This window comes from Arvicola amphibius, chromosome 12 (assembly GCF_903992535.2).
Source record: "Arvicola amphibius chromosome 12, mArvAmp1.2, whole genome shotgun sequence".
In the NCBI taxonomy this organism is placed as follows: Eukaryota; Metazoa; Chordata; class Mammalia; order Rodentia; family Cricetidae; genus Arvicola; species Arvicola amphibius.
The window spans coordinates 100303267-100330694 of record NC_052058.2 but is presented as its reverse complement, the minus strand read 5'-3'; the positions used below and the strand labels follow the sequence as shown (position 1 = coordinate 100330694).

Sequence of the window (27428 nt, the reverse complement as noted above, 5' to 3'; positions counted from 1 at the left end):
CTCCACTCCCCTCTTCCCATTCTGATTAGCTGGTCTAGGGAAAGGACTAAGCATTACTTTTTAAAGCTACTACTGAGAATCTAACACACTCTTCTCTTCTGAACAAGATAAAGTAGTCTCATTTCTTTGCTATACCTCCAGGTGAAATGTAAATAATGAACTAATTAAAACATAAAATTTTTAAATTTTGAAACAAAAGCTTCCATAAGGCTTTGTGCAATGAAATGGAGATGCTAAGAATAAAAACAAAAAGGGACTGGAAAGATGGCTTAGTGTACTTGTTGCTTTTGCAGGGGACCTGAGTTCAGTTTCTAACACTCACATGGTAGGTAGCTCATACCCATCCATAAATCTAGTTCCAGGGAATCTGAACCCCTCTTCTGCTCTCTGTGGGCACCAGGTGCACACATGCTACACAAACAAATGTGCAGCAAAACAAACACATATAAAACAAAGTAAATAATAAATCTAAAAAATATAAAGAATAAAGACAGCAAGTTCAACTAGGAGATGACTGTATTAATAGTAATACATAACCTAAACTAGAGCATGTAAGATGACAAAGTGAAATCACCTACTCCAAAACAACACATTTGCAAAAATGTTGTTGGGGAATATTATTTTAAGGTGTGTTACTTTTGTTTATGCTGTGGAAATGTTTAATGATGTAAAAATGTGTTGCTTTTGTTTATTCTGCATTTGTTTAACTCTGTGAAGCTGTGATTCTTTGTCTATCTAAAACACCTGATGGTTTAATTGCTTAATGGCTAATAGTGAGGCAGGAACAAGAACAGGCAGGGCTGGCAGGCAGAGAATATAAATAGAAGGAGAAATGAGGAAAGGAGGGAGCAAGATAGAACAAGGAGAGAAAGACATCAGGAGCCAGCACCCAGCTACACAAGAAGCCACGGAAAAAGAAGTAAAGAAAGGTATATAGAAACAAGGAAGGATAAAGGCCCTGAGGCAATAAAAAGGAAATAATTTAAGAAAAGCTGGCGAGAAACAAGCCAAGCTAAGGCTGGACATTCATAACCAAGAATAAGCCTCCATGTGTGATTTATCTGGGAATGAGGTGCTGGTTCCCCCAAAAGGACAAAGACCAAAGAGTAAAAAGCCAAAAGAGTAAAAACATCACAATACAAAAGATAACTGACTATGGGTGAGAAAAAAAAAGACACATCAAGATTGTTGTGTTCCTATATGTATCTGTGTGGATGTATATATGAGTACTGTAATAATTTCTAAAACCTTAGTAACTGTATACATGTATGGCACTGTGATTTAATTAAAAATTCACCTGAAGTTCAAAAAAAATATAGTGTTTGTGTCTTGATTAGCCAATGGATTCCTGGTACTTCCATTTGCTGATTTAAAAGAAACAACATAAACACTGCAGTCCATAAGAGAAGTTCAGTTTCAAAAACAATGAGCTTTGAAAGAATAGAAGGAAGACTTAACAAACACAGCTTAGAGGCTAGTAAGATGACTCAACAGTTAAGAACACTCACAGGCTGCTCTTGCAAAGAACCTGTATTCAGTCCCCCACACCCACATGATGGCTAACAACCACCTCCTAACTCCAGTTCTAGGGGATTTGATGCTCTATTCTGGCCTTCATGGGCACTAACGTAAAAGTTGCACATAAATACATATAGACCAAACACTCAAACACATTAAATAAAAATAATCGTTAAAAGAGAACCCTGGACTGGGGCGCGGTTTTTACTGGATCTCTTTGTCCCTCTTACTAATGTGGCCACATTGAAAAAAAAAATGAGGGTTCTTTATTTAAAAAAAAAACAAATAAAAAAAACCAATCTGCTCATTCCATACTTCATTAACTTTCTGTTATCAACACCACAATAAAACAGATTGGTTGAGATTAACCAAAAAGACCTTTATTTTGACTTATGGTTCTGAAAGTATTAAGTAAAGGGAGCACATCTGATGACAGTATTCTTGAGGATAGTGTGTAGAGGTCATGTAGGCATCACAAGAGACAGAAAATGTGTAATTGTTATGGTTCAGATATGAAACACCATCCTGAGGCGCATATGTTGAAGAAGTGGTCCTCTCCTGGGGGTACTATTTATTAATGGGGAGTGATGTGGGATTCCTTTCTGTAAGCTGTAAATGTTTTATTACCATTGGTTAATAAAGAAGCAGCTTTGGCCTATGGCAGGGCAGAATTAAGCTAGGTGAGGAAACTAAATGCAGGGGGAAAAAGCAGAATTCAGGAGATGCCATGTAGCTGCTGAAGGAGAAAGACGCCAGAGCCTTCCTAGCAGGCCACAGACTAGTGGTGATACATAGATTAATAGAAATGGACTAATTTAAGATGGAAGAGCTAGCTAGGAATATACTTAAGCTATTGGCTAAACAGTGTTGTAATTAATATAGTTTCTTTGTGATTATTCAGATCTGGGTGGCCAGAAAACAAGCAGTCTCCGCTTACAGGGGAGGTTCTAGAAACTTTAGGAGGTGAAAGAAATAAGGTCACTAGGAGCTGAATCTTGCCCTAAATCCTTCCTGTCTTTCTGCTTCGTGATTTCCATGAAGAAAGCAACTTTGTTCTAATACAGATCCCATTATGATATTCCGTCTAACCACACCCAAGAGATGATGGAACCAAAAAATAAGTCCTTTTTCTATTTTTTTTGGGGGGGGGCTTAATAGCTGTGAAAAGTTAACACAGAAAATTGGAAACAGAAAAGTGAAGTCGATGTGGAAATTACGAACCATAGAGTTCTAAAGTATATGAGATTCATTTAAGGGAGAAATGTGGGAAAATTTGGTGATAAGAGCTGAAGAAGTCAAAGCAAGGAGTACTTAAAGATGTGAGAAGGCTAACAGGAATACAGACAGTGAATATCAGCTTCATAAGGTTTCAGGTGAAAATAAAGATCTATAAGGAAAAGGACTAAAGGCCATTCATGTTACAGGGTGATAAAAAACTTGCATTTTGTCTGTGCACTGAGATTTTCAGAAAAGTAGAATTTAAAGACAATGCATTAATTAATCTGATGGAGGAAATCCAGGACTCAGGCTATAGTACAGTCATTGCTAGCTGTTATTTGTTTTTTGTTTGGTTTGGTTTTCCCAGACAGAGTTTCTCTGTAGCTTTGGGGCCTGTTCTGGAACTAACTCTTGTAGATTAGGCTGGCCATGAACTCACAGAGATCTGCCTGCCTCTGCCTCCTGGGGATTAAAAGCATACACCAACATCAGGCTATTATAGTTTTTTGAAGCAAGGAACAAAACAGGAAGATTAGAAAAATATGTGGTTTGGCCAGAAAATCATGTAGTCTGGCACTTAAACTTTCTGACAATAAGGTTGTGGTTGGAAAAAACAAACAAACAAACAAACAAACAAAAAACACTGGAGTCATTCAAGAAAGACAAGTTTGTACCAGGAAAATAAGAGATTCCTTGATACTACAGATATCAGTGAGACTACCTACCACTCATACCAGGGCAAAGAATATAAACGTATACACTCATCGGAGAAGATTTCCCATTAAGTAGAGAATGCTACCTTGATGGAGGAGTGTCTGTGTTACTTTCATTGGTTAATAAAGAAACTGCCTTGGCTCTTTGATAGGACAGAAAATTAGGTAGGCGGAGTAAACAGAACAGAATGCTAGGGAAAAGGGAAGTTAGGCAGATGCTTCGGGCAGATGCCATGCCTCTCCTCTCTGAGATAGATGCCATGAAACCAGCCACCAGGTCAGACATGCTGAATCCTTCCCGGTAAGACACCACTTGTGGTGTTACACAGATTATTAGAAATGGGTTAAGCAAGATGTGAGAATTAGATAATAAGAGGCTGAAACTAATGGGCCAGGCAGTGTTTAAATGAATACTATTTGTGTGTTGTTATTTTGGGTTTTAAGCTAGCCGTGTGGGAGCCAGGCAGGACAAAAAGCAAGCCTGCTCGCCTCCTCACTACATTACCTGACACCTTGATTGCACAAGACCACCTAGAGAAGCATTTTCCATAAACCCAGGAGTGTCATGCACAAGAAGGCTACTTCAACCATGGTCCAAAGGAGTCCAGTTACTATTCAGGCTGGCAGCAAAACTTTGGCTACGTCCATATGATATTTTTGCTGGCACACAGATAAGAGTTTCAAGGTCACAAAGGTTTTTACCTACATTTCAAAGGAAAGCCTGTAAGGCCAGGCAATGTGCAGAAGTCATATTCCTTAAAGGCTACCACTGAAAGGGTGATAAATAGAGCAGATTAAATTGCCCAGATGAGAATAAAAAGAAAATAGCTGAAGGAGAAACACACTATGAACTAACAATTCTCAGAAAGCTGCTTTAAAAAGCCAGTTAATTAATATTTGATTAGTTGAGTCAGTGAATGAGAACATAGTTTACTGAAACAATTCTAAAGTTTATGTGTGGTTTTTAGTCCCTCTGCAAGTACTGTCAGCCCTTCAGATTTTCTTATTTCATATAAGGATCAGTAAAAGAACAAGGCAGACAGGAGAACCAATGGAACTGAACAGAAGATATCAATACACACATCTTCGAACACCTGATTTTTGACAAAAAAGCAAAACATATAAAATGGAAAAAAGAAAGCATTTTTAACAAATGGTACTGCATGGGTGGATAAAAACATGTAGAAGAATGAAAATAGACTCATATCTATCACTATGCACAAAACTCAAGTCCAAATGGATCAAAGACCTCAATATAAAGCCAGCCCTACCAAACCTCACAGAAGAGAAATTGGAAAGTACATTTGAACGCACTGGCACAGGGAACCACTTCCTAAATATAACCTCAGCAGCACAGTCACAGAGAGAAACAATTAATAAATGGGAACTCCTGAAACTGAAAAGCTTCTGTAAAGCAAAGGACATGGTCAACAAAACAAACGACAACCTACAAAATGGGAGAAGATCTTCACTAACCCCACATCAGACAGAGGGCTGATCTGGGAATGCAAGGCTGGTGGGAATGCAAGGCTGGTGGGAAGGCAAGCTGGTACAACCCTTTTGGATATCAGTATGGAAATTTCTCAGAAAATGAGGAGGCAACCTTCTTCAAGATCCAGTAATACCTCTTTTGGGTATATATCCAAAGAATGCTCAACTGTGCCACAAGGAAATGTGCTCAACTATGTCCAAAGCATCATTGTTTGTCATAGAAGATGGAAACAACCTAAATGCCCCTTGGCTGAAGAATGGATACAAAAAATGTGGTACATTTACACAATGGAATACTGCACAGCAGAAAAAAAATAACATCTTGAAATTTGCAGGCAAATGGATGGAGCTAGAAAACATCATTTTGAGTGAGGTAACCCAGAAAGACAATTATCATATGTACTCACTCAAATCACTCAAGTGGTTTTTAAACATAAACCAAAGAAAACCAGCCCACAAATCACAATCCCAGAGAACCTAGACAACAATTAGGACCCTAAGAGAGACATACATGGATCTAATCTGCATGGGAAGTAGAAAAAGACAAGATCTCCTGAGTAATTGGGAACATGGGGACCTTGGGAGAGGGTTGAAGAAGCGGGGGGAGGTAGGGAGGGAAGCTGAGAAAAATGTAGAGCTCAATAAAAATCCATTTAAAAAAATATAATCACCTAACCTAGATGTTCCCTGAGGTACCTACTTTAAAAGAGGCTCTCCTGAAGACCAACAGGATTCCAGGGGGAATTCCCTCCATATTGAGCCCAATTGCACATTATAATAGCTCTTAAAAGACCAAAATCCTCCAGTTATTATCAGAAGTTAGACTCTGATCACCCTCTGAGTAAACAGATCTTCCTAACAAATAGGAACATCAAAAGACAGTGAAACGTTATTGAGAAAGACATTCAGTGTTTACCTCTGGCCTCCATGTGCACACATAGGCATACAACAAAACACACACACACACACACACACACACACACACACACACTGTTGGTAATAGATTTTTTTCTATCTTGAACTCATTCATAAAATAGAAGTGTAAAAAAATAAAGCATCCTTCCACACACAACCATTAACTCAAATATATTTTTAAGTTTCCTGGATATATCATATAATGATACACATAGGTTGAAAATAATGAATAATGAAAAAGATAAACTATACAAACATGAATCATAAGCATTTTTATATTAGATCAGAGCAGTAGATTTTTTTAAATGAATCTTTTTATTGTTTTTATTGAGCTATATATTTTTCTTCACTCCCCTCCCTTCTATCCTCTCCCATGGTCCTCATGTAGGTTAGATCTGTGAATGTCTCTCTTAGGTTCCTAATTGTTGTCTAGGTTCTCTGAACTGTGAATTGTAAGCTGTTTTTTGAGGGCCTTTCTTTCTTTCTTTCTTTCTTTCTTTCTTTCTTTCTTTCTTTCTTTCTTTCTTTCCTTTTTTGCTTTATGTCTAAAAGCCATTTATGAGTGAGCACACATGCTATTTGTCTCCCTGGGTCTGGGTTACCTCATTCAATATGATGTTTTCTAGATCCATCCACTGGGTCACAAATTTCAAGATGTCATTATATTTTTCTGCTGTGTAGTACCCCATTGGTGGGCATTGCAGTGAAACTGTAGATTGCCATTTTTACTATGTATATGCTACCTACTCAAGAGCATGGGAAGTCTTTCCGTTTTCTGGTGTCTTCTTCAATTTCTTTCTCCAAAGATTTAAAGTTCTTGTCATACAGGTCTTTTACTTGTTTGGTTAGAGTTACTCCTTAAATATTTTGTTGTCTGTGGCTATTGTGAAAGGTGATGTTTCTCTGATTTCTTTCTCAGCCCACTTATCAGCTGTATAAATGAGGGCTACTGATCTTTTTGAGTTAATCTTTTATCCTGCCACATTACTGAAGGTGTTTATGAGTTGAAAGAGTTCCATGGCAGAATTTTTGCAGTCATTTATATATACTATCATATCATCAGCAAATAATGAGAGTTTTACTTCTTCTTTTCTGATTTGTATCCCCTTGATCTCCTTTTGATGTCTTATTGCTCTAGCTACAACTTCAAGTACTATATTGAATAGATATGGAGAGAGTAAACAACCTTGTCTTGTTCCTGATTTCAGTAGGATCTCTGAGAGTTTCTCTCATTTAGTTTGATGTTGGCTGTTGGCTTGCTGTATATTGCCTTTATTATGTTTAGGTATGTTCCTTGTATCCCTGCTTTCTGCAAGACTTTTATCATGAAGGGATGTTATATTTTGTCAAAAGCTTTTTCAGCATCTAGTGAGATGATCAAGTGGGGTTTTTTTCCCAGTTTGTTTATATGGTGGATTACACTTGACAGATTTTCATATGCTGGACCATCCCTGCATCTCTGGGATGAAGCCTACTTAGTCATGGTAGATGATGGTTCTGATGTATTCTTGGATTTGATTTGCCAGTATTTTATTGAGTATTTTTGCATCGATGTTTCATGAGTGAGAATGGCCTCTTTTTTAGTAATGTCTTTCTGTGATTTGGATATCAGGGTAATTGTAGCCTCATAAGAAGAGTTTGGCAATGTTCCTTCTGTTTCTATTGTGTGAAACATTTTGAGAAGTATTGGTATTAGTTCTTTGAAAATCTTGTAGAATTCTGCACTGAAACCATCTGGCCCTGGGCTTGCTTGCATTTATTTATTTGTTTGTTTGTTTGTTTATTGTTGGGAGACTTTTGACGACTGTTTGTTTCCTTAATGGTTTTAGGTCTATTTAATTTGCTTATCTGGTCTTAATTTAATTTTGGTAAATGGTATTTATCCTGAAAATTGTCCATTTTCTTTTAAGTTTTCCAATTCTGTGAAGTACAGGTTTTCGAAATATGACCTAATGATTCTCTAGATATTTCCTCCATGTCTGTTGTTATGTCCCCCGTATTCATTTCTGATTTTGTTAATTTGGATATTCTCTCTCTGCCTTTTGGTTAGTTTGGATAAGGGTTTGTCTATTATGTTGATTTTCTCGAAGAACCAACTACTTGTCTCACTGACTCTTTGTATTGTTTCTTTGTTTCTATTTTGTTGATTTCAGCTCTCAATTTGATTATTTCATGTCATCTAGACCTCCTGGGTGAGTTTGCTTCTTTTTGTTCTAAAGCTTTCAGGTGTGTTGTTAAGTCACTAGTGTGGGATTTTCCCAGCTTCTTTATGAAGGCATCTAGTGCTGTGATCTTTCCTCTTAACACTGCTTTCATTGTGTCCCATAAATTTGGGTATGTTGTGTGGTCATTTTCATTGAATTTTAGGAACTCTTTAATTTCTTCCTTTATTTCTTACTTAACTCATTGATGATTCAGGTGAGCATTGTTTAATTTCCAAGTGTTTGTGGGGTTTCTAAAATTAGTGTTGCTGTTGAATTCTAATTTTAAGCCATGGTGATCTGGTAAGATACATGGGGTTATTCCAATTTTTTTTGTATCTGTTGATGTTTGCTTTGTTGCCTCATATGTGGTCAATTTTTGAGGTTTCATGAGGTGCTGAGAAGAAGGTATATTCTTTTATGTTTGTATGGAATATTCTATAGGTATCTATTAAGTCCATTTGAGTAATAACATCTGTTAGTTCCCTTATTTTGCAGAATGTCTGGCAGTTTCTTTCATGAAGTAGGACACAGAAGAAACTGACTGACACACTGCTAATATAGGCAGAACTGTCATTGAAATTTCCTGCTTTGTGGAAAACTCTGCTAGATACTATGGCCCTGTAGGCTGAAGATGAATGTTCCAATGGTACAGAAGAACTCTGGGTAAACTGTCCAGGCAGTGAGATGTCTCTGTCAATTCTAGAGTTTTGGAAGTTGCTTACAATGCATTTCCTGTTTACTTAGGTAATAAAATAACCTTCCAGAGAGTTATAGGTTTCCTTAGTTATGATAAAAGATAAAATAGATATAAATATTCTAACTATAATTCTTACTTGATACCTGTTTTGTTATATGTAATTTTTCTGTGTTAAGAGTTAAAACCTTCCTTTTTCATTTAAATAGAAAAGGGTAGGTGATGTGGGTGGGATTCCCCTCTGTATGCTGTGAATACCATTGGTTAATAAAGAAACTGGCTTGGCCTGGTAGGGTAGAGTAGAGCTGGTGGGGAAAAGTAAACTGAATGCTGGGAGAAAGAAGGGCAGAGTAAGGGAGAAGCCATGTAGCCCTGCCAGAGACAGACACTGGAACTTTACCTGGTAAGTTACAGCCTCGTGGCAATACACAGATTAATAAATATGAGTTAAATTAATATGTAAGAGTTAGCCAATAAGAAGCTAGAGCTAATGGGCCAAGCAGCGATTTAATTAATACAGTTTCTGTATGGCTATTTCAGGGCTGAGCAGCTGGGAACAAACAAGCTGCCTCCTCCTACAACATTCCTGGATATTTTGTGATAAGCTTTTGTTAGATTTAATGTTTTCTTTGACCAATGAGTCTATTTCCTCTGATGTATCTTCAGCGCTTGAGATTCTATTTTCTCACAAAGGTCCCGCAGAGGTCTCTGACTTGGGTCTGCTCCCTCAGCAGTGGCTCCATTGTATCTGCTCCTATGAAACTTGCTGCCTTGGGACTGCTCCAGCAGGAGTCTCTGGCTCAGGCCTGTTCCCACAAATGTCCCTGGCTTTTAGCCTGCTCCCATGTAGGTACCTGACTTGTGCCGGGTCCCAGGGAGATCTCAGGCTCTGGCCTGCTCCCCTCAGCAGTGGCTCCCTTGTACCTGCTCCTCTGGAGGTTGCTGTCTCAGGCTTGCCCCAGTGGAAGTTACTGTCTGGGGCCTGCTCCAGTGGAGATCACAGGCTCAGGCCTGCTCCGGCAGAGTTGCTGGCTCAGGCCTATTCCCACAGATGTCCCTGGTTTGGGCTCCCCATGGAAGTCCCTGGCTCAGGCCTGCTCCCATGGAGGTCTCTGGCTCCCTTGTACCTCCAGAGCAATAGATTTTAAGAGAAAACAGGTAATATAAATAACAAAAGTGGCCAACTCACAAACAATCAGCAATCTCTTAACTACATGTGTGGTGTGTTTGTGTGCATTTAAGTTCAGGTGACCACGGAGGAAAGAATTACAGATGGCTTTAAGCACCCCCAACATGGATGTTGGGAACTAAACATGATTCTCTGCAAGAAAAATATGTTCTTAATCTCTTGAACCATCTCCTCAGTCACAAGTCAGCAATCTTGAATGTACACATATAGAAAAAAACAGAAAAGAAAAATGCTGGAGAACTCACATTTCCCAATTTTGAAATGTTCTATGAATCTACAGATATCAAGATGATGTGATACTCTCATAATAACAGACATTCAAGTAGAAAAGAACAGAGTCCAGAAATCAACTATTGCATTTGCTGTTATAAGAGCCAAGAACATCCAGACAGGAATGAACTGTCCTTTCAATAGATGATGCTAGGATAAATGGATATCCACATACAAAACAATAAAATTGGATCCCTACCTAATATCATAAAAAAAAAAACACCTCAAATTCTAGCAACCATGGACAAAAAAAAAAAAAAAAAAAAAAAAAAAAAAAAGATATGACAAACTGGAATCCAAAGGTTAAAATTTTCTATTAAAAGATACCTCCAAAACCATGAAAAGATAACCCAAAAAACAAAGAATGGAGGGTAATATTTGTAAATCACATACCTAACCTAGTAACTAGTGGCTCACATCCAGTGTATACATACACACACACACACACACACACACACACACACACACACACACACATTCTTACTATTTAACAATAGAAAAGATGTTAAAATGACCAAGTTATGTGAGTAGGCATTTTTCCAAACATACACAGAGCAGCAATAGACTCATGAAATAATTAAAAGTTAAAGGACAGGAAACAGTCAAAGAAACCTACTAGACATTTTGAAATAAAATAGACTGGGGCTGGCTCAATGAATCAGCAAAGAAAGGCAGTTACTATCAAGCCTGATGGTCTAAATTCAATCACCAGGACCCACATGGTTAAAGTAGATATTATTCTGACCTCCAAATATGTGTGCTCCCACTACAAAACAACTAAATAAATGTAATAAAAAAAAGGGAAAAGTGGGGGCCATGAAAAGGGTGGGCTTTGCTGGAGTCCAATGTGTCAAATTTAGTAACACTTTTGAAAACTCCCCAGGAAGCTGGGCAGTGGTGGCACACACCTTTAATCACAGCACTTGGAAAGCAGACAGGCTGATCTCTGTGAGTTCCAGGCCAACTATGGACTACAGAGCAAGTTCCAGGACAGGCTCCAAAGCTGCAGAGAAACCCTGTCTCGAAACAACTCCGGGAGCACTGTAACTGAATCAGTACAAACACTGACAAAATGGCTACAGTGGAAACATATTCTACAGAGAAGGGTCTACAGTTAATAGAAATAAAAAACAAGCTGTTGTTCATGTACCTTACAGATTTGAGCTACCTTATCCTGACAAAGCCTCAGAAGGGACATCCTGCAGTTTTGATGCTCGAGGAGATTTATACAGCTTTAGAAAAACTTTGCCCCTTGAACCAAAAACTGAAGTATTAAATTGACAAACTAGTCAAGAGCACAGTGAGAGGCAGCCTCAGTGAGAGTGATCCACTTTGTTTTAAGCCCTATTCCAGAAATATGCTAAGTAAGTTGAGCTCTGAGGATGAAGAGAGAGATGAAATCAGTAAAAGGTGTGTTTAAATACGTCTCACCACACTTGAGGTGAGTAGGAGTAAAAGCATCTGGAACAAGGCAGGAGATGGGTATTGAGCAGCTCTGTAATTTATGAGCTTAAGGAGCAGTGTTCAGATACCCCAGAAGAAATGCATGATGCTTGGCATCCTCATGTCACTTGTCAGAGTCAAGAGGATCATCAAAGGATTAACTGTGAAGATAGAGCATGAAGGTGTATTTAAATGCTAGCAAGCAAGAGAAAGGACAGCAAAAGCAAGCAAGTATTATGAGTTCACAGCTTCATTTCCTCACACACTTCAGCAACATCAGTGCTTTGATGGGAGGAACCACTCAAAAAGCTGAAGGAGATACCTAACAAAGGAAGAAGAAAGGTTTCAGAGGCATCAGTGACTTGCTTATGTACTTTTGTATGTGCATTGTAGGAGGTTCTTCTGTTCATGTGTTGCTTTCTTTGGCTAATGAATAAAGAAACTGCTTTAGGCCTGATAGGGCCGTACTTAGGTAGGCAGAGAAGGCAGAACTGAATGCTGGGAAGAAGGACAGAATGGGAGACGCCATGGATCTTCTGCCAGAGACGGATGCTGGTTAGAACCTTGCCGGTAAGCCACAGTCCAGTGGTGATACACAGATTAATAGAAATGGGTTAAATTAAGATGTAAGAATTAGCCAATAAGAAACTAGAGCTAATGGGCCAAGCGGTGTTTTAATGAATACAGTTTCTGTGTGGTTATTTTGTGTGTAAGCTAGTTGGGCGGCCGAGACAAAACCCCCCCTCCACCCCCGGAACAACCTGGTCTACAAGGTGAGTTCCAGGACAGCCTAAGATACACAGAGAAAACCTGTCTTGAAAAACAAAACCAAAACTGGAAAGGGGACTGGGAAGAGGGCTAAATGGTTAAGAGAGCTGACTGTTCTTGTGAAGGACCCAGGTTTGATTCCCAGCACCCACATAGCAGCTCACAGCCATCTATGACTCTAGTTCCAGGAGATCAGAGGCCCTCTTTTGGCCTCAGTTGTGACTCCATGTATGTGGTGCCCAGGCAAACACAAATGTAAAACACCCATACACATATAATAATAAAATGAATCTTTTAAAAAATGGAAAGGAAGCTAGCAAGATGGCTCAGAGAGTAAAGGTGCTTGTCAGGAAGTCTGACAGCCTTAGTCCAATCTTTGAGACACACTTGCTGGAGACAAGCAATTCCTGAAGCTTGTTCTCTGTTTTCTGTATTTATGTGTTACATGAGGATGCTCATATTTTCACCTCCCACAGCTACCTATCTACACACACACACACACACACACACACACACACACACAAATAAATAAATAAATAAGTAAATGTATCTTTTAAACTAGAAAGAAAAAATCTGTAGCCTCATCTTTTAAACTAGTGACTCAAAATAGGAAAAAATTATTATCCTATAATCTAGAATCAACTCTTCCCTGTATCTTTCCACTGTAATAAAACTGAGTAAAATGGCATTCACTAAGTCTGTGAAATAATCAAAATTCAGTGTGAATTTATGAAATTCCTAAATCTGAAACTGTCAGAAGTTGAGGGTGGTTGGGTGATCACTTCTGTCTAATCTATATAGCTGGTAACCAAAGAGGAAAGAGGTTAAAAAGAAAAAGGACAAAATAATAGATGTTCCCTATCTAGAACACATAAAAGAATCTTCATTAAGAACTTAATATATATTCATTTAATTCTGAAAGCCCTAACATATTAGATGATATTATTCCTACTTCATCAGCAAGAAAATTAAGGCCAAAAGTATTGGGAACAATGACACAGATGAAGCTGTAGTAGATCAAGATATAAATCAAGTCTTTCATATTGCAGGGCCTATGTTCTGGTTCGTTTGTTTGGGTAGCTGTGATAGTTTGAATGTAACTGCTCTTGTTGAAAGAAATATGTCACTGAGGAGGTAGGCTCTGAGGTCTCTTAAATGCTCATGCCACAACCAGTGCCACAGTTCATTCCCTGTTGCTTGTACAAGATGTAGAACTTTCATCTACCTTTTCAGCATGTCTGCCTGCATGCCACCATGTCCCACCATGATGATAATGAACTGAAACTCTAAACTGTAAGTCACCCAATTAAATGTTTACCTACATTGGAAAACATTTGCTGTGGTCATGGTGTGTGGTTGGAATATTAATTTAAGATGTATTACATTCATTTGTGCTATGGAATATTTTTTATAATGCAAAAATGTGTTGCATTCTTTTATGTTGTATTTATTTAATTTAACTCTGTAAAGCTGTGTTACTGTGCCTGCCTAAAACATTTGATTGGTCTAATAAAGAGCTGGACAACCAATAGGAAGGCAGAAGAGAGAGATAGGCAGGGCTCCTAGTAGAGAGAATAAATAGAAGAGAGAATAAGGTGGAGCAACAAAAGGAGGAGGAGAGAAGGAGGCCAAGGGTCAGCCACCCAGCTAGCTTAGGAGTAAGAAGTAAAGAAAGGTATACAGAATAGAGAAAGATATGCCCAGAGGTAAAAGGTAGGTGGAATAATTTAAGAAAAGCTGGCTAGAAACAAGCAAATTAAGGATGGGCATCCATAAGCAAGAATAAGTCTCCATGTAATTTATTTGGGAGCTGGGTAGAGAACCCCCAGAAAGTAAAGAGTTAAAACAACAACACTCAGCTACAATGGTGTCTTTTACAGCAATAGAAACCCTAACTAAGTCAGTAGTCAAGGAACTCTGTACAGGAACTCTATACAGTCTTTGCAGTGCATGAACTGAAAACCCTTCTTTAGCCTCTATGTGCTGGATTACAATGAGTATATATCAACACATCAGATAAAGAAATAAAATAAAATAAAAAAGGAATGTTTTTCCAGTGCCTGGAACAAAACTATAACCTCAAGCACTGACTCTATCACTATGTTCTACTGACTATGTTCTTAGCACCAAATTTTTATCACACTATGTTGTCTCTATACACTGCTTATTGTAGCAACTGTTCAGAATACTTAAAACTTTTAATTTTGACATGTTTAACTATCTGTCTGATATCTAGATATCAAATAACCCAAGACCAGATCTAAGTAGGTATCCTAGAATTTTTGCACAACTAAGTAGACTTTTCACACAAAGTATAACTGATTAAGAAAAACCTAAATTGTCTCACAATTACTACAAGTATTATTATAATCTAGGCATGGTGGTGATGCCAGTACTCCTATCACTCAAGAGGCAGAGGCAAGACTGTATCCTAGTTGCCTTTCTTTTGGCCATGATAAAACACCCTGACCAAAGTAACTTAAGGGAGAAAGGGCTTATTTTAGCTTACAATTCCTGATTATAGTCCATCCCAGTGGGAAAGTCAAGACAGCAGGAACTTGAAGCATCTAGTCATATTATACCCACAATCAAGAGTCTCTCTCTCTCTCTCTCTCTCTCTCTCTCTCTCTCTCTCTCTCTCTCTCTCTCTCTCTCTCTCCCTCTCCCTCTCTCCCCCTCCCTTTCCCCCCACCCACCCTTCTTGTTCAGTCCAGGGCCTAGGTCCTGAAATAGTGGCACTCACATTCTAGACAAGTTTTCCCACTTCAATTAACTCAATTAAGAAAGCCCACCACAAACATAACTACAAATCAACCTAATCTAGACAATCTCAAAACCATCTTCAGATGATCCTAGACTGTATTAAGTTCAAAGTTCAAAGTAACCATCACAGATCACCACAAATTCAATGCCAGTCTGGTATAAAGTGAGTTCCATGTGAGTCAGGGCTACACTCTAAGACCCTGTCTCAAAAGAAAATGAAATAAACAAAAGAATTATACAATAATAAAAATAAGTGACATTGGAACTAGAAAGCAGATTAGTGGTTAAGAACAGTTGTTACTCTTACAGAGGATCTGGGCTCAGTTCCTAGCATTCACATGGTAGCTAACAACCATCCCTAACTCTATTACAGGGCATTCAATGAACACTTCTGAACTCCACAGGCAACACTCATAAGTTTGGAAAATATGCATACATAACAAAATACCCATATACATGAAATAAAATTTAAAAATCTAAAAACAATTTTAGGTGACATAAAATACATAATAGTATGGTGGTGGTACTGCTTAGTGACAGAGTTCTTGCTTAGTATAAATGAGACATAGTTTGATACCTAGTACTATAAAAAGAAAAAAATATAATGAATCCAAGATATAAGCTTATGTGGTACTAAAATTAAGTTATTAAATGTAAAGTGTCTATCTACTTCCAGATAGATATTTATATATGAGAGTTTTTTTTAAGTTGCAAAAAAGAAGCAGTCAAAAGTATCTGCTCTGATGTTTATCATAAATAAAAAGGAAATGCTTGCACATTGAGAAAAATGTCATAATACTAACGCTTCATATATAGCAGCTGTTACCTTCTTTTATGAGAATTAAGTAAATTAATATGTTAAAATTTAGGGGGCGGGAAAGATACCTCTACAGTTAAGAGCACTGACTGCTCTTCTAGAGGACTTGCATTGGTTTCCAGTACCCACACTACAGTTCATAACCATATGGTCTTAGAGGATCCAATGCCCTCTTCTAGCCTCAAAGGACACCAGATATGCATACGGTACAGAAACATAAATGCAGATAAAAACACTCACATAAAATAAAATTTTGAATTATATGTAGACTTCAAAGGAATAATGAAAAACAAAGTAAGAAAACAGTACCAAGAACAATATTTAAAAGGAAAGTATTTTACTATAACAAATTGCCAATAAGGAGGAAAAAAGAGTTACCAGGTAAGAACTCTGCATGGATATATTTGTGTGTCTGTGTGTTTGTGTGTGTGAGAACAAATATTTTAAAAGTAATATATGTGCATACAATGCATATAAATATACAAAACAAATTCCAGCATTGTTTCAACATTTGGAAGGGAGCTATATCAAGAACAGCTGACCTTCCCCAACAAGGCACTTTTCATTGATAGGGGGATTAGCTAGAGAATATACGCTGGATGAATTACATTTACTAGAAAGAAAAGCTAACTTTAGAATAGTGAGTCTTGGTCCTCTAGTCAGCTTTTGTTTTCTATGGGTGATACAAAAGAATTCTTTGCATTCAAGTAAATTCTTTGCATTGTTACTTTTAGAATGTTCTTATCTTCATTTAAAAAGCTGAAGCTATTGGGATTGGCAGGAGGGAGGAGAGTGGCATCCTCTAACAAGAATAGAGTCCTTCCTTTACACTTGACCACTGGGCTGCTACCCCCATACAAACACAGCACTATTAAGCCACAACCTTTCTTTTCTTATTCATCCCCAAAATCTCAAATTAAAGAAGTCATACTTTTCAAAGTCCCATAGTCTTTACAAATTCAAACACACCAAAATTTCAGTCTTTAAAATATCCAATCTCTTTTAACAGAAGTTCAAGTCTTTCATCTGTGGGCTCCTTTTAAAATCAATATTAAATTACATACTTTCTTTAAGAGCGAAGAACCAGGGCACTGTCACAATCTGAACCAAGCAAAACCAAATGCCAACATTATAAATAACTCAATGTCCAATAATCTGAGATTCACTCACGATCTTCTGAACTCCTGCAACGGTCTTGGGTACTTCTCCAGCTCTGCCCTCTGCAGCACACAATTTGTCTTTTAAGATCCGGCTTGCTCCACTCCACTGCTGCTGCTGTTGGTTGGTGGTCATGTCATGGTACTGGCAACTCCAAAACTCTGTGGTCTTCTGCTGCAACTGGGCTGCACTTTAACGAATAGCCTTTCATAGGCTCTCTTCATGGTGCCAAGCCTCAACTTCTTTGCATGACCCCTTCAATCCTGGGCCTTCAACTGCCTTCACTAATGGCCCCTCCTGGCTTCTCACAAAGCCAAATCTCATCTGCTCTCCATGACCCCTTCATACTTTCAAAACCAGTAAGCACCTGGTTAACTCTTAAACATTACCAAGTACAGTTGCCAGCATGAACTACAACCTTGGCCACCTCTGGAACATAGCTTCTCTGTGCTCTCAGGAAACACTTGGCAGATTTCACCTTGGTTAAGTCAGTTTCTTCTTAATCACTGCTAATATCTTAGCTCCAGCCGACCAGCATCAATTGTCCCATAATACAGAGGTTTCACTTCTGTAGTTCTGGTATCCTGTTAATCACAGCTGATTCTTCAGCCCCAGCTAACCAGAACCACAGGATCTTAAATCAAAACAGCAAATGGCCCCGATAGAGTCTTTAAACTTCCCTCTGAAATTTCACAAGCCAGGCCTCTGTCCTCTACACTGCTCTCAACATTCTTATCCTCCACGTTCCCACAGAACATGCCACAGAGCTCTTAACACTCAGTGGCTCTTCTAGTACAAACTTCCAAAGTCCTTTTAAAAACCTCCCCAAAACATGATCGGGTCTGTCACAGCAATACCCCCTCTATGCAAGTACCAACTTGTCTTAGTTAGGGTTTCTATTGCTGCAACAAAACACCATAACCAAAAGGCAAGTTGGAGAGGAAAGGGTTTGTTTGTTTGCATTGCTGTTCATCACTGAAAGAAATCAGGACAGGAACTCAAGGCAGGATCCCAGAGACAGGAGCTGATGGAAGGGAGTTGCTTACTGGCTTGCTTCCCCTGGCTTTCTCAGCCTGCTTTCTTACAAACCCAGAACCACCAGCCCAGGAACAGCAACACTCACAATGGGCTGGGCCCTTCCCCACTCATCACTAATTGAGAAAATGCCTTACAGCTGGATCTCATGAAGGCATTTCCTCAACTGAGGCTCCTTCCTCTCTGATGACTCTACCCTGTGTCAAGCTGACACAAAAAAACAGCCAGTACATCCTACCCTGGGATACAACTGCCGCAGGTAGTATGAAAATAGGGTAAGTTGATAGCCACTCCTTACATCTCCTAGGAGTTCCACCCAAGCGGTGCTATGACAGTCACTGCCACAACTTCTGAAATCTCATGAAAGTAAGCTGTTATAATTTCAGCCTACAACTTCCACAGAAATCATAGGAGCTGTCATTACTTTAAATGGTTTGGCCAAGCTGTTGACAGCTCCTGCTAATCGACATACCCAATGACAATTCCAGGAGACTTCACATCTGTTACCACAGCTTTGAATGTCCCACGACCATCCCAGAGGACTTCTCTTTATCTGCTGCATAATCTAGTTGCCATCAGTATAGAAAAGAGTTGGCTGGCCATGAAGTCACCACTTCAGATATTCCCATTCTGGTCAGAAGAAGAATCCAACCCATGACAACTAGCAACAGTACACCTGCAAGCTGCATGACAGTGTAGAAACTGCAGACAGCAGAAAGAGGAATGCAAATATGTGGCCCTGTCCCTCCCTTTCCTATATATGCAGCCTACCTCTTATTCTCATTGAATCATATGGAGACCTCCATCCTAGCATTGCCAACTGCACTTAGCACAGGCCCTGATAAAGCCTCACTCAGATGAATTTATACTATCATGTTTTCTACTGCAGGCAGAAAACTCTAAATTGGCTGCAGCTAACACAGATTCAATGCAATGCCCATCAAAATCCCAGCAAAATTCTTCATAGACCTCGAAAGAACAATACTAAACTTCATATGGAAAAGCAAAAAACCCAGGATAGCCAAAACAATTCTGTACAATAAAAGAACTTCTGGAGGCATCACAATCCCTGACTTCAAACTCTACTACAGAGCTACAGTACTGAAAAAACAGCCTAGTATTGGCATAAGAACAGACAGGAGGCCCAATGGAACTGAACAGAAGACCCAGATATCAATCAATCCACACATCATCGAACACCTGATATTTGACAAAGAAGCAAAAAATATCAAATGGGAAAAAGAAAGTATATTTAACAAATGGTACAGGCATAGCTGGATTTCAACATGTAGAAGAATGAAAATAGACCCCCATATCTATCATCATGCACAAAACTCAAGTCCAAATGGATCAAAGGCCAACCACACTGAACCTTATAGAAGAGAAAGTGGGAAATACAGCTGAATGCATTGGCACAGGGAACCACTTCCTAAATATAACCCCAGCAGCACAGACACAGAGAAACAATAATTGGGACCTCCTGAAACTGAGAAGCTTCTGTAAAGCAAAGGACATGGTCAACAAGACAAAACAACAGCCTACAGAATGGGAGAAGATCTTCACTAACCCCACATCAGACAGAGGGCTGATCTCCAAAATATACAAAGAACTCAAGAAATTGGTCACCCAAAGAAGAAATAATCCAATAAAAAAAATGGAGTACAGACCTAAACAGAGAACTCTCAACAGAGGAATCTAAAATGGCTGAAAGACACTTAAGGAAATGTTCAACATCCTTAGCCATCAAAGAAATGCAAATCTAAACAACTCTGAGATTCCATCTTACACCCATAAGAATGGCTAAAATCAAAAACACTGATGACAACTTAAGCTGGAGAGATTGTGGGGAAAAGGGAACACCTCTGCATTGCTGGTACAACCCCTTTGGACATCAGTGTGGCGATTTCTCAGAAAATTAGAAAACAACCTTCCTCAAGACCCAGTAATACCACTTTTGGGTATATATCCAAAGGATGCTCAATCGTGCCACAAGGACATGTGCTCGACTATGTTAATAGCATCATTGTTTGTCATAGCCAGAACCTGGAAACAACCTAAATGCCCCTCAACTGAAGGAAAATGTGGTACATTTACACAATGGAGTACTACAAAGCAGAAAAAAATAATGACATCTTGAATTTTGCAGGCAAATGGATGGAGCTAGAAAACATTATTTTGAGTGAGGTAACCCAGACCCAGAAAGACAATTATCACATGTACTCACTCATAGGTGGTTTTTAAACATAAAGCAAAGAAAGCCAGCCTACAAACCACAATCCCAGAGAACTTAGACAACAATGAGGACACTAAGAGAGACTTACATAGATCTAGTCTACATAGGAAGTAGAAAAAGACAAGATCTCCTGAGTAATTGGGAGCATGGGGACCTTGGGAGAGGATTGAAGTGGGGAGAGGAGAGGCAGGGAGGAAAGCAGAAAAAAATGTAAAGTTTAATAAAAAATCAATTAAAAAAGTTTAAATTAAAAAAAGAGCAGATAACACCAGGTTGCTGTTACAGAAAATGCCTAGCAGCCAGAGGGCAGCTGAAGTGCTGCATTGAGCTGCCCAGAGCAAAGAGTTGCTAGAAAATCTGCAAGATTTGCCAAAAGAAGCTGGGAAAGCTGTTTAACACTACCTGCTGAGTGCTGCCACTACCTAAGAGATCAGATCTGTGAATCCTAAGAAATGAGCACCACTGACACTCAAAGTTCAGAGCTGTAACACTAATAAGAGAGCTATAAACAGGTCCCACTGACAGATTCTGTGTTAAACATGGTGGATTGAAGAATGATCTCTAGCCTCCACATGCACATATACACAAACGTACACACACATGCGCATATATATACACACCGACTCATAGACACAAAGACTACAGAGTAAGTCACATGGTACTGCACTTAACAATCAAGTTTTTCAAACAAAATGTGACTATAGTAGAGAAACAAAGAATATAGGATAAAATACTGATGAAATGTTTTAAGATGGTGCCTACATAAACAAAAAACACAAAAAAAATGTTAACTAACTCAGTGTTACCAACTGATCTGCCATGGAAAGATGTTTTTCTAACAAAAGCTAAACCTAGCTCAACTAAGGTTAAGTTATATCTCAAACACTGTAAATGACTGCTTAGTTGAAATCAAAAATACCAAATTCATCAATGGTCCAGATGCTCATGGTTCCATCTTTGAAAATCAAGTACCATTTTACTCCCTTGATCAGTATATATCAGACCATTTTGATTTTACAAGATGTGTGTATATATCAGTGAGACACAAGTTACTTCAATCAATTATCTATCTTGATCAAATGAAAATGGTATCTGTGAACACATGAATATATTAAATGTTTCAAGTAAAAATTCATTATCATACAGTGACATAATCTTGCCACAAATACCTACAAAAGCTAGATATATGTTTGTGGTATGTAATATGTCTGTGTGTATTTGTGTTGTTTTTTTTTAAAGAGACAACAGACAACCTATGATCCTTGGAGAAAAAAGAAACAGATGAACCAAGTTCTACATTGACTTTGTTCTCATGTGTATTTTCTAAACAATGGTATAAGAAAATACTGACCAAAAAGAGAGTAACAAGCAGTCTTGGCTAGGATGATAATATGAAAAGTATAATTGGGACTATTAAAGTAGTTGAACTGTGTAGGTTATTAGACAAGAAAGAGTCAAGAAGAAAAAGCTACAAAGATCTACTTAACAATTCTGCAGTGTCCTTATCTGTGTTCTAGGACAAGAGATTTGGAGGCTGCACGATTCTCGGAAGACAGGACTACAGATTCAATCAGAGGCAAGAGATTTTGATGTAAATCTGAGGCACAAGTTGAGAACCCAAACAGCCTATGCTCAGAGTAAGAATAAAGTTGGAACAGACCCAAAGAAAGTAAATGGCATGACTGAGGACTGTCTTGTAGTCTCAGAGAAGCTTACATTATCACATAAAAATAAATAAAAAAACAGATAGATGGATGGATGGATGGATGGATGGATGGATGGATGGATGGATGGAACCGGGAAGATGATCAAGAGAGTAAACTGCTTATGCTACACAAGCATAAGAACCTGAGTCTGAATCCCTAGCCACCACCTCAAGGATTGGTATTGTGGCATGCCCCTGTAATCCTCATACTGGAGTAGGGAAAGGAGGTAAGCAGATCCCAGGGGTTTGGTGTCAGCCAGGTTAGACTGAAATAGCAAGTCCTAGATCCAGTGAAAGACTTTATTTCAAAAGTAAATAAAATATAGTAGAGAACACTGGCCTCTATATGCACATGCATAGGCAAGCACAATCACCCATACAGCCCACCCCCAAGTTACAAGTTATGGTATACTCCTATATTCACAGCATAAAGGAGTCTTGAAGGAGGAAGGACTATAATTAGTTCAAGACCATTCTGAGCTATATAGTCAGTACCAAACCAACTAGCACTACACAACAGGACTGTCTGAAAAAGAAGGAGGAGAAGAAGGGAAGGGAAGGGAAGGGGAAGGAGAAAGGGGAGAGGAAGGGGAAGGGAAAGGAAGAGAGAAAAGGAAAGAGAGAGGAGGGAAGGACTGAGGGACAGAGGAAGGGAAGGAGGGAGGGAGGCAGGGACAGAGGGAAGGGGGAGGGAGGAAGGGAGGCAGGGAGGGAGGGAAGGGGGAAGAGAGGGAGGGAGGCAGGGAGGGAGAGAGGGAGGAAAAAAAGAAAAAAAGAAAAGAAAGACAGGTGGTGGTGGCACATGCCTTTAATCCCAGCATTTGGGAGGAAGGGTCAAGTGGATCTCTTGAGTTCAAAGTCAGACTGGTCTACAAACTGATCTCTAGGATAGCCAGAGCTACACAAAGAAACCAGGTCTCTAAAATCTAAAAATAAGGGGGGGGGGGGAGGGAAGGAGAGATGGAGGGAGGGAGGCAGGCAAAAAAGAAAGACAAAAAGATGAAAGAAGAAAAAAAGACTTCAAACATTGACACAAAAGTAGGCCAATGTGGATAGGATAACTACCTAGATATTTTTCAGTAGAAGTAAATGTCACTTTTAATAACAAGTTAATATATTTCAAAAATGATATGAGACCCAAAAACTACACTTGCCCAATGAAAACGCAATAGGCAAAACTGGGTCAACTGTTCACACTATAAATCTGACTAACAGTTTTCTCATGCTTAATATACAATTAAGTTTCGAAAAAAAAGGGCATTCCAAATTAAAAGAATTACTGTAAGTTCTATCATATAATACAAAGTTCAATTTCTCATATATTCCAAAATTCACCAATTTATCATGTAACTCTAAGTTATATCATGTCAATTCCAAAATTCACCCATTTATCACGTCTTTTTACACTAAAATGACCATTCGTATTTTAACGCCTGATTTTACTTTTTTGTGGGGGAGGGCTGAGATGGGGTTTGGCTGTCCTGGAACTTGCTATGTATATATACCAGGCTGACCTTGAATTTACAGAGATTCACCTTGCCTCTGTCTCACAAGAACTGGGATTAAAGGCATTCACCACCACACCCAGATTGATTTTAAACTTTTAAAAGTTTTGTATTGAATAAATTTCTCAAGGCAGACACTCACTGTCAAAAATTAATTTGAGGGAGACTAAACAAAAATGTTTTCTTAAATAAGCTGATGAACCAGCCTGACTCCATTTTAGGCTAAAAGCCTTCTGAGATCTCCTGCATGCCCATACACAAAAAACTTTTTAAGGGAATTCATGTAGTAAGTTGAGAAGAGCAAGAGTTATCACTTAATAAATTCTATTTAATATTTAATGAATTAAGTGTTGTAAAAATGCACACAGGGTGGGGGGGAGAATTCTGTCTCAGTAAGTAACCTAACAGAAGAAAGAAATTCCCAAGTTTCTCTTTAAAAAGTATGACTAACCAGGCTGGTGATAGAGACCCGTAAAACCACTGTAGTAGTCCGAATATAATTGGCCCTTATAAGCTCGTAGGGAGTGACACTAAGAGGAGGTGTATGGCTTTGTCAGAGTAGTTGTGGCCTTGTTGGAGGAAGTGTCACTGTGGGGGTAGGCTTTGATGTCTTATTTGTTTAAGCTATGATCAGTTTGACAAACAGTTCACTTCCTGTTGCTTAGAGATCAAGATGTAGGACTCTCAGCTCCTCAGCAGCACCAAGTCAGCCTGCACATCACCATGTCCTCGCAGAATGATAATGGACTAAACCTCTGAACTGTAAGCCAGCCAAATTAAATATTTTTCCTTTGTAAGAGTTGCCATGGTTATAGTATCTCTTCACAGCAATAAAAATCTTAAGTAAGACAACTACCAACTCAGGAAGTAAAGGCAGGAAGGCTGACAAGTTCAAGGAATGGGTGAACTACAGAGCAAGCAAGTTCAAGGCCAACCCAGCACAGCCTTGTGAAAGTTTGTCCCAAAATGAAAAATAGAAAGAGTCTGGGAACAGAGTCCATTGGCAGAATGTTTGAATAGCATGTTCAATCCACAATAAAACATAAATAAACAAATATGAAAATATGATTGTAGTATAGTTCTAAGTAAATAGTCCCTGTAATTTAAAAAAATTCTTATATTAACTTAAAATAAGATTTATTAAATTTATACCTCGAAAATAATCTTAATGAGTCCATAACAGGCAAAAAAATTTTTATCAATTGTCTGATACATAATTTATATTAATCAGAAATTTTTTATGAAGGGAAATTCTCTTTACTTTTTATTTCTGCTTGGAAACCTACTCTTCATCTATTAATAGTAGAAAACAAGAAACTTAAAATTTAACATTTTAGAAAGCATGAGGTTAAATAATCTCATAAGTAATGAGATTTTTACTGTTTTGCAACTTGTTTTCAAATGTGAAATGAAATTTAGGATTTTTTGAAAGGCAAGTTAGTGATCCTGCTAAATATTAAGTAATACACAGAAAATTTAGGCTTAAAAAACTAGTAAACAGGACTGAAAAGATGATACAGTGGACAAAGGCACTTGCCTTGCAAGCCTAATAATCTGGGCTTGATCCCCAAAACCCATGCTAAAGTGATAGAAAAAAAACCTGTCTTCTGTATTCTGTAGAGATAAAATGGCACCTTTCCCCAGGGGGCAGCTGGGTCCCAGAAGAGCTACTGCAGGCAAGAGACAGAGACAGATAGGCATGCCATTCAGAGTGAGCTTGAATATAGTTTCTTCAGTTAAAAGGGAAGGGGAAAAGAGAGAGAGAGAAACAGAGAAAGAGAGAAGAGGAAGGTGGAGAGAGGGAGAGACACAGAAGTTACCTCTTCCAGAGAGGGATGGAAAGACAGAGATCACAGGCTGGAGGAGGCAAGATATGCACTTCCCTAGGCAGAAGGGGAGGGGTTGGAAGAGGGCGGGGCTGGTCTCTTAAAAAGACAGTGTACCCAGGTGACAAACTAACAATCTGACCTCCACATTCACACTATGCCAGATATGGTCCCCTCAACCTCCATACACATTATACATGAACACAAGTAAAATAAAGGTTGCTTTTATTTGGTAAATATAAATATTTTAAATCACAGATTTCAAAGTATGGATAGGCACAATACATCAGTAAACAGATCCCTTGTCATTGCCAAGGCTTTGATATGAACATGGACTATTTGTTAAATAATATCATATATAGAACACTAAATTACACAATAGGGCTGTATAAATTTAGAAGACTCTCAAGATGCTAAATACTTATTGGTGTGTTTACCATTTACTTTTCAGGGAGTTTAGAAAGAAAAGAGAAAGTAAATGTTAACATCAGTTCAGTCTGGACAAAGGGAGCTATGTATTCAGTATGCTCTTCTTCCATTCCATTCCAACTACAGATTTGAAGCTTTTAAAATAAAAAAGGTATGTGTATCCTTGGACATATTAGTAAGACATGAATTAGAAGATTATTTCTAATAAGAGCCCATAGTGGAAATAATCCGAACACAGACAAAGAAAAAAAATAGAATAACTAAACAGAACTAGGAAAATGGATACTCTATGGTATGTTCATACAAAAGAATAGCATGCAGCGATGAAAATTAATGAACTAATACTAACATACCACATAGGTGAAACTCAAGTAACAATGAACAACTGAAGCTAGATATTAAAAACAAGAAGAAATACTTGTTGGACAAATGCTTTTCAGACAATGCTTATGTAATAATGGTTATTATACCTGTTTAACAAAAGTTGTATTCATAGACAGTACAAACAAGCTTTTAGTGAAACATATTAGGAAGGTATTTAAGAAATTATATTCAGGTACCCTCATGTACATTATAAAATCACCCACATACTATCTGTTCATGAACTAGGATGCTATGCTGTTTCTGAACAGTCAGTGTGCAGAACTTTTTGAAAGATCTAGTCTGAATGAGCAGGTGTACAAGATATAAACATGCATAAGACTTTCTTAACTAGAAATGTTCAAACTGTACTATCACTTAATGGTTTTAGTTTTCAAATAAATCTAAATTCAGACTAATATCCAGAGCTGATGGTGGTGATGATGATGATACTAAGGCAAGAAGGAGGAGAAAATAAAGTAAAATAAAATACTCACGTTAACTCTGAAAGCCTGCACAGTGTTATCCAGAAGAAGAATGTTGCACACCACCTCTGTATGATGTCTGTCTCGGGCCAACTCTGATGCTCGGACATTGTAGGTTCTGCCAGAAGGCAATCGGAAACGTGCGGTCATTACTGTCCACACAAGATCTAGGTTTAAAAAACAAAAATCAATAAATAAAACAAACTGTGAGAGATACAGTATAGCTTAAAAAATAAAGTTAATATGCATTTTAAAACATTCACAGAAAACAATTATAAGCTGTCCATACAAAATCTAGGTTTAAAAGACAATAAACACTAAATAAAAGGAATAGTGAAAGATATGTTATAGCTTTAAAAAATAAAGTTAATATGGATTTTAAATTAAAACATTGACAGAAAACAATTACAAGTTTTGAAACATCAAGATTAAGAAAATTAGGATACACACATACACACACATATATGTAGAAGATTTCGTAGGTAAAAATTTCAGAAAATCATATTCCAATCCAAAATATGTACACTTAAAGAGTAGAGAAATATGGGCTTAACAAGTGGGATGTTACTAGCTAATGTGCATTCTAAAAATATTATAGAAGAACAACAAGGGAGAAGACTGTTTCATTCCAGTCATTTTCTCTTTTATTTAAAAAAAAGTACTATAGAATAACAATAGTGAAGGTTGTT

The 27428-nt window shown here is 38.1% G+C and overlaps 1 protein-coding gene and 1 pseudogene across 1 annotated transcript in view; one reads left to right on the top strand and one right to left on the bottom strand.

Moving 5' to 3' along the window:
- The window catches only part of Ptpn4 (protein tyrosine phosphatase non-receptor type 4), a 177079-nt gene that overhangs the window by 109387 nt on the left and 40264 nt on the right, over nt 1-27428 (bottom strand). Inside the window, exon 2 of the mRNA XM_038349264.2 lies at nt 26752-26906. Coding sequence (XP_038205192.1) covers nt 26752-26889 — 138 coding nt within the window. The 5' untranslated portion in view covers nt 26890-26906. The remainder of the gene's footprint in view (nt 1-26751; nt 26907-27428) is intronic.
- On the top strand, nt 10723-11981 carry LOC119827663 (annotated as a pseudogene).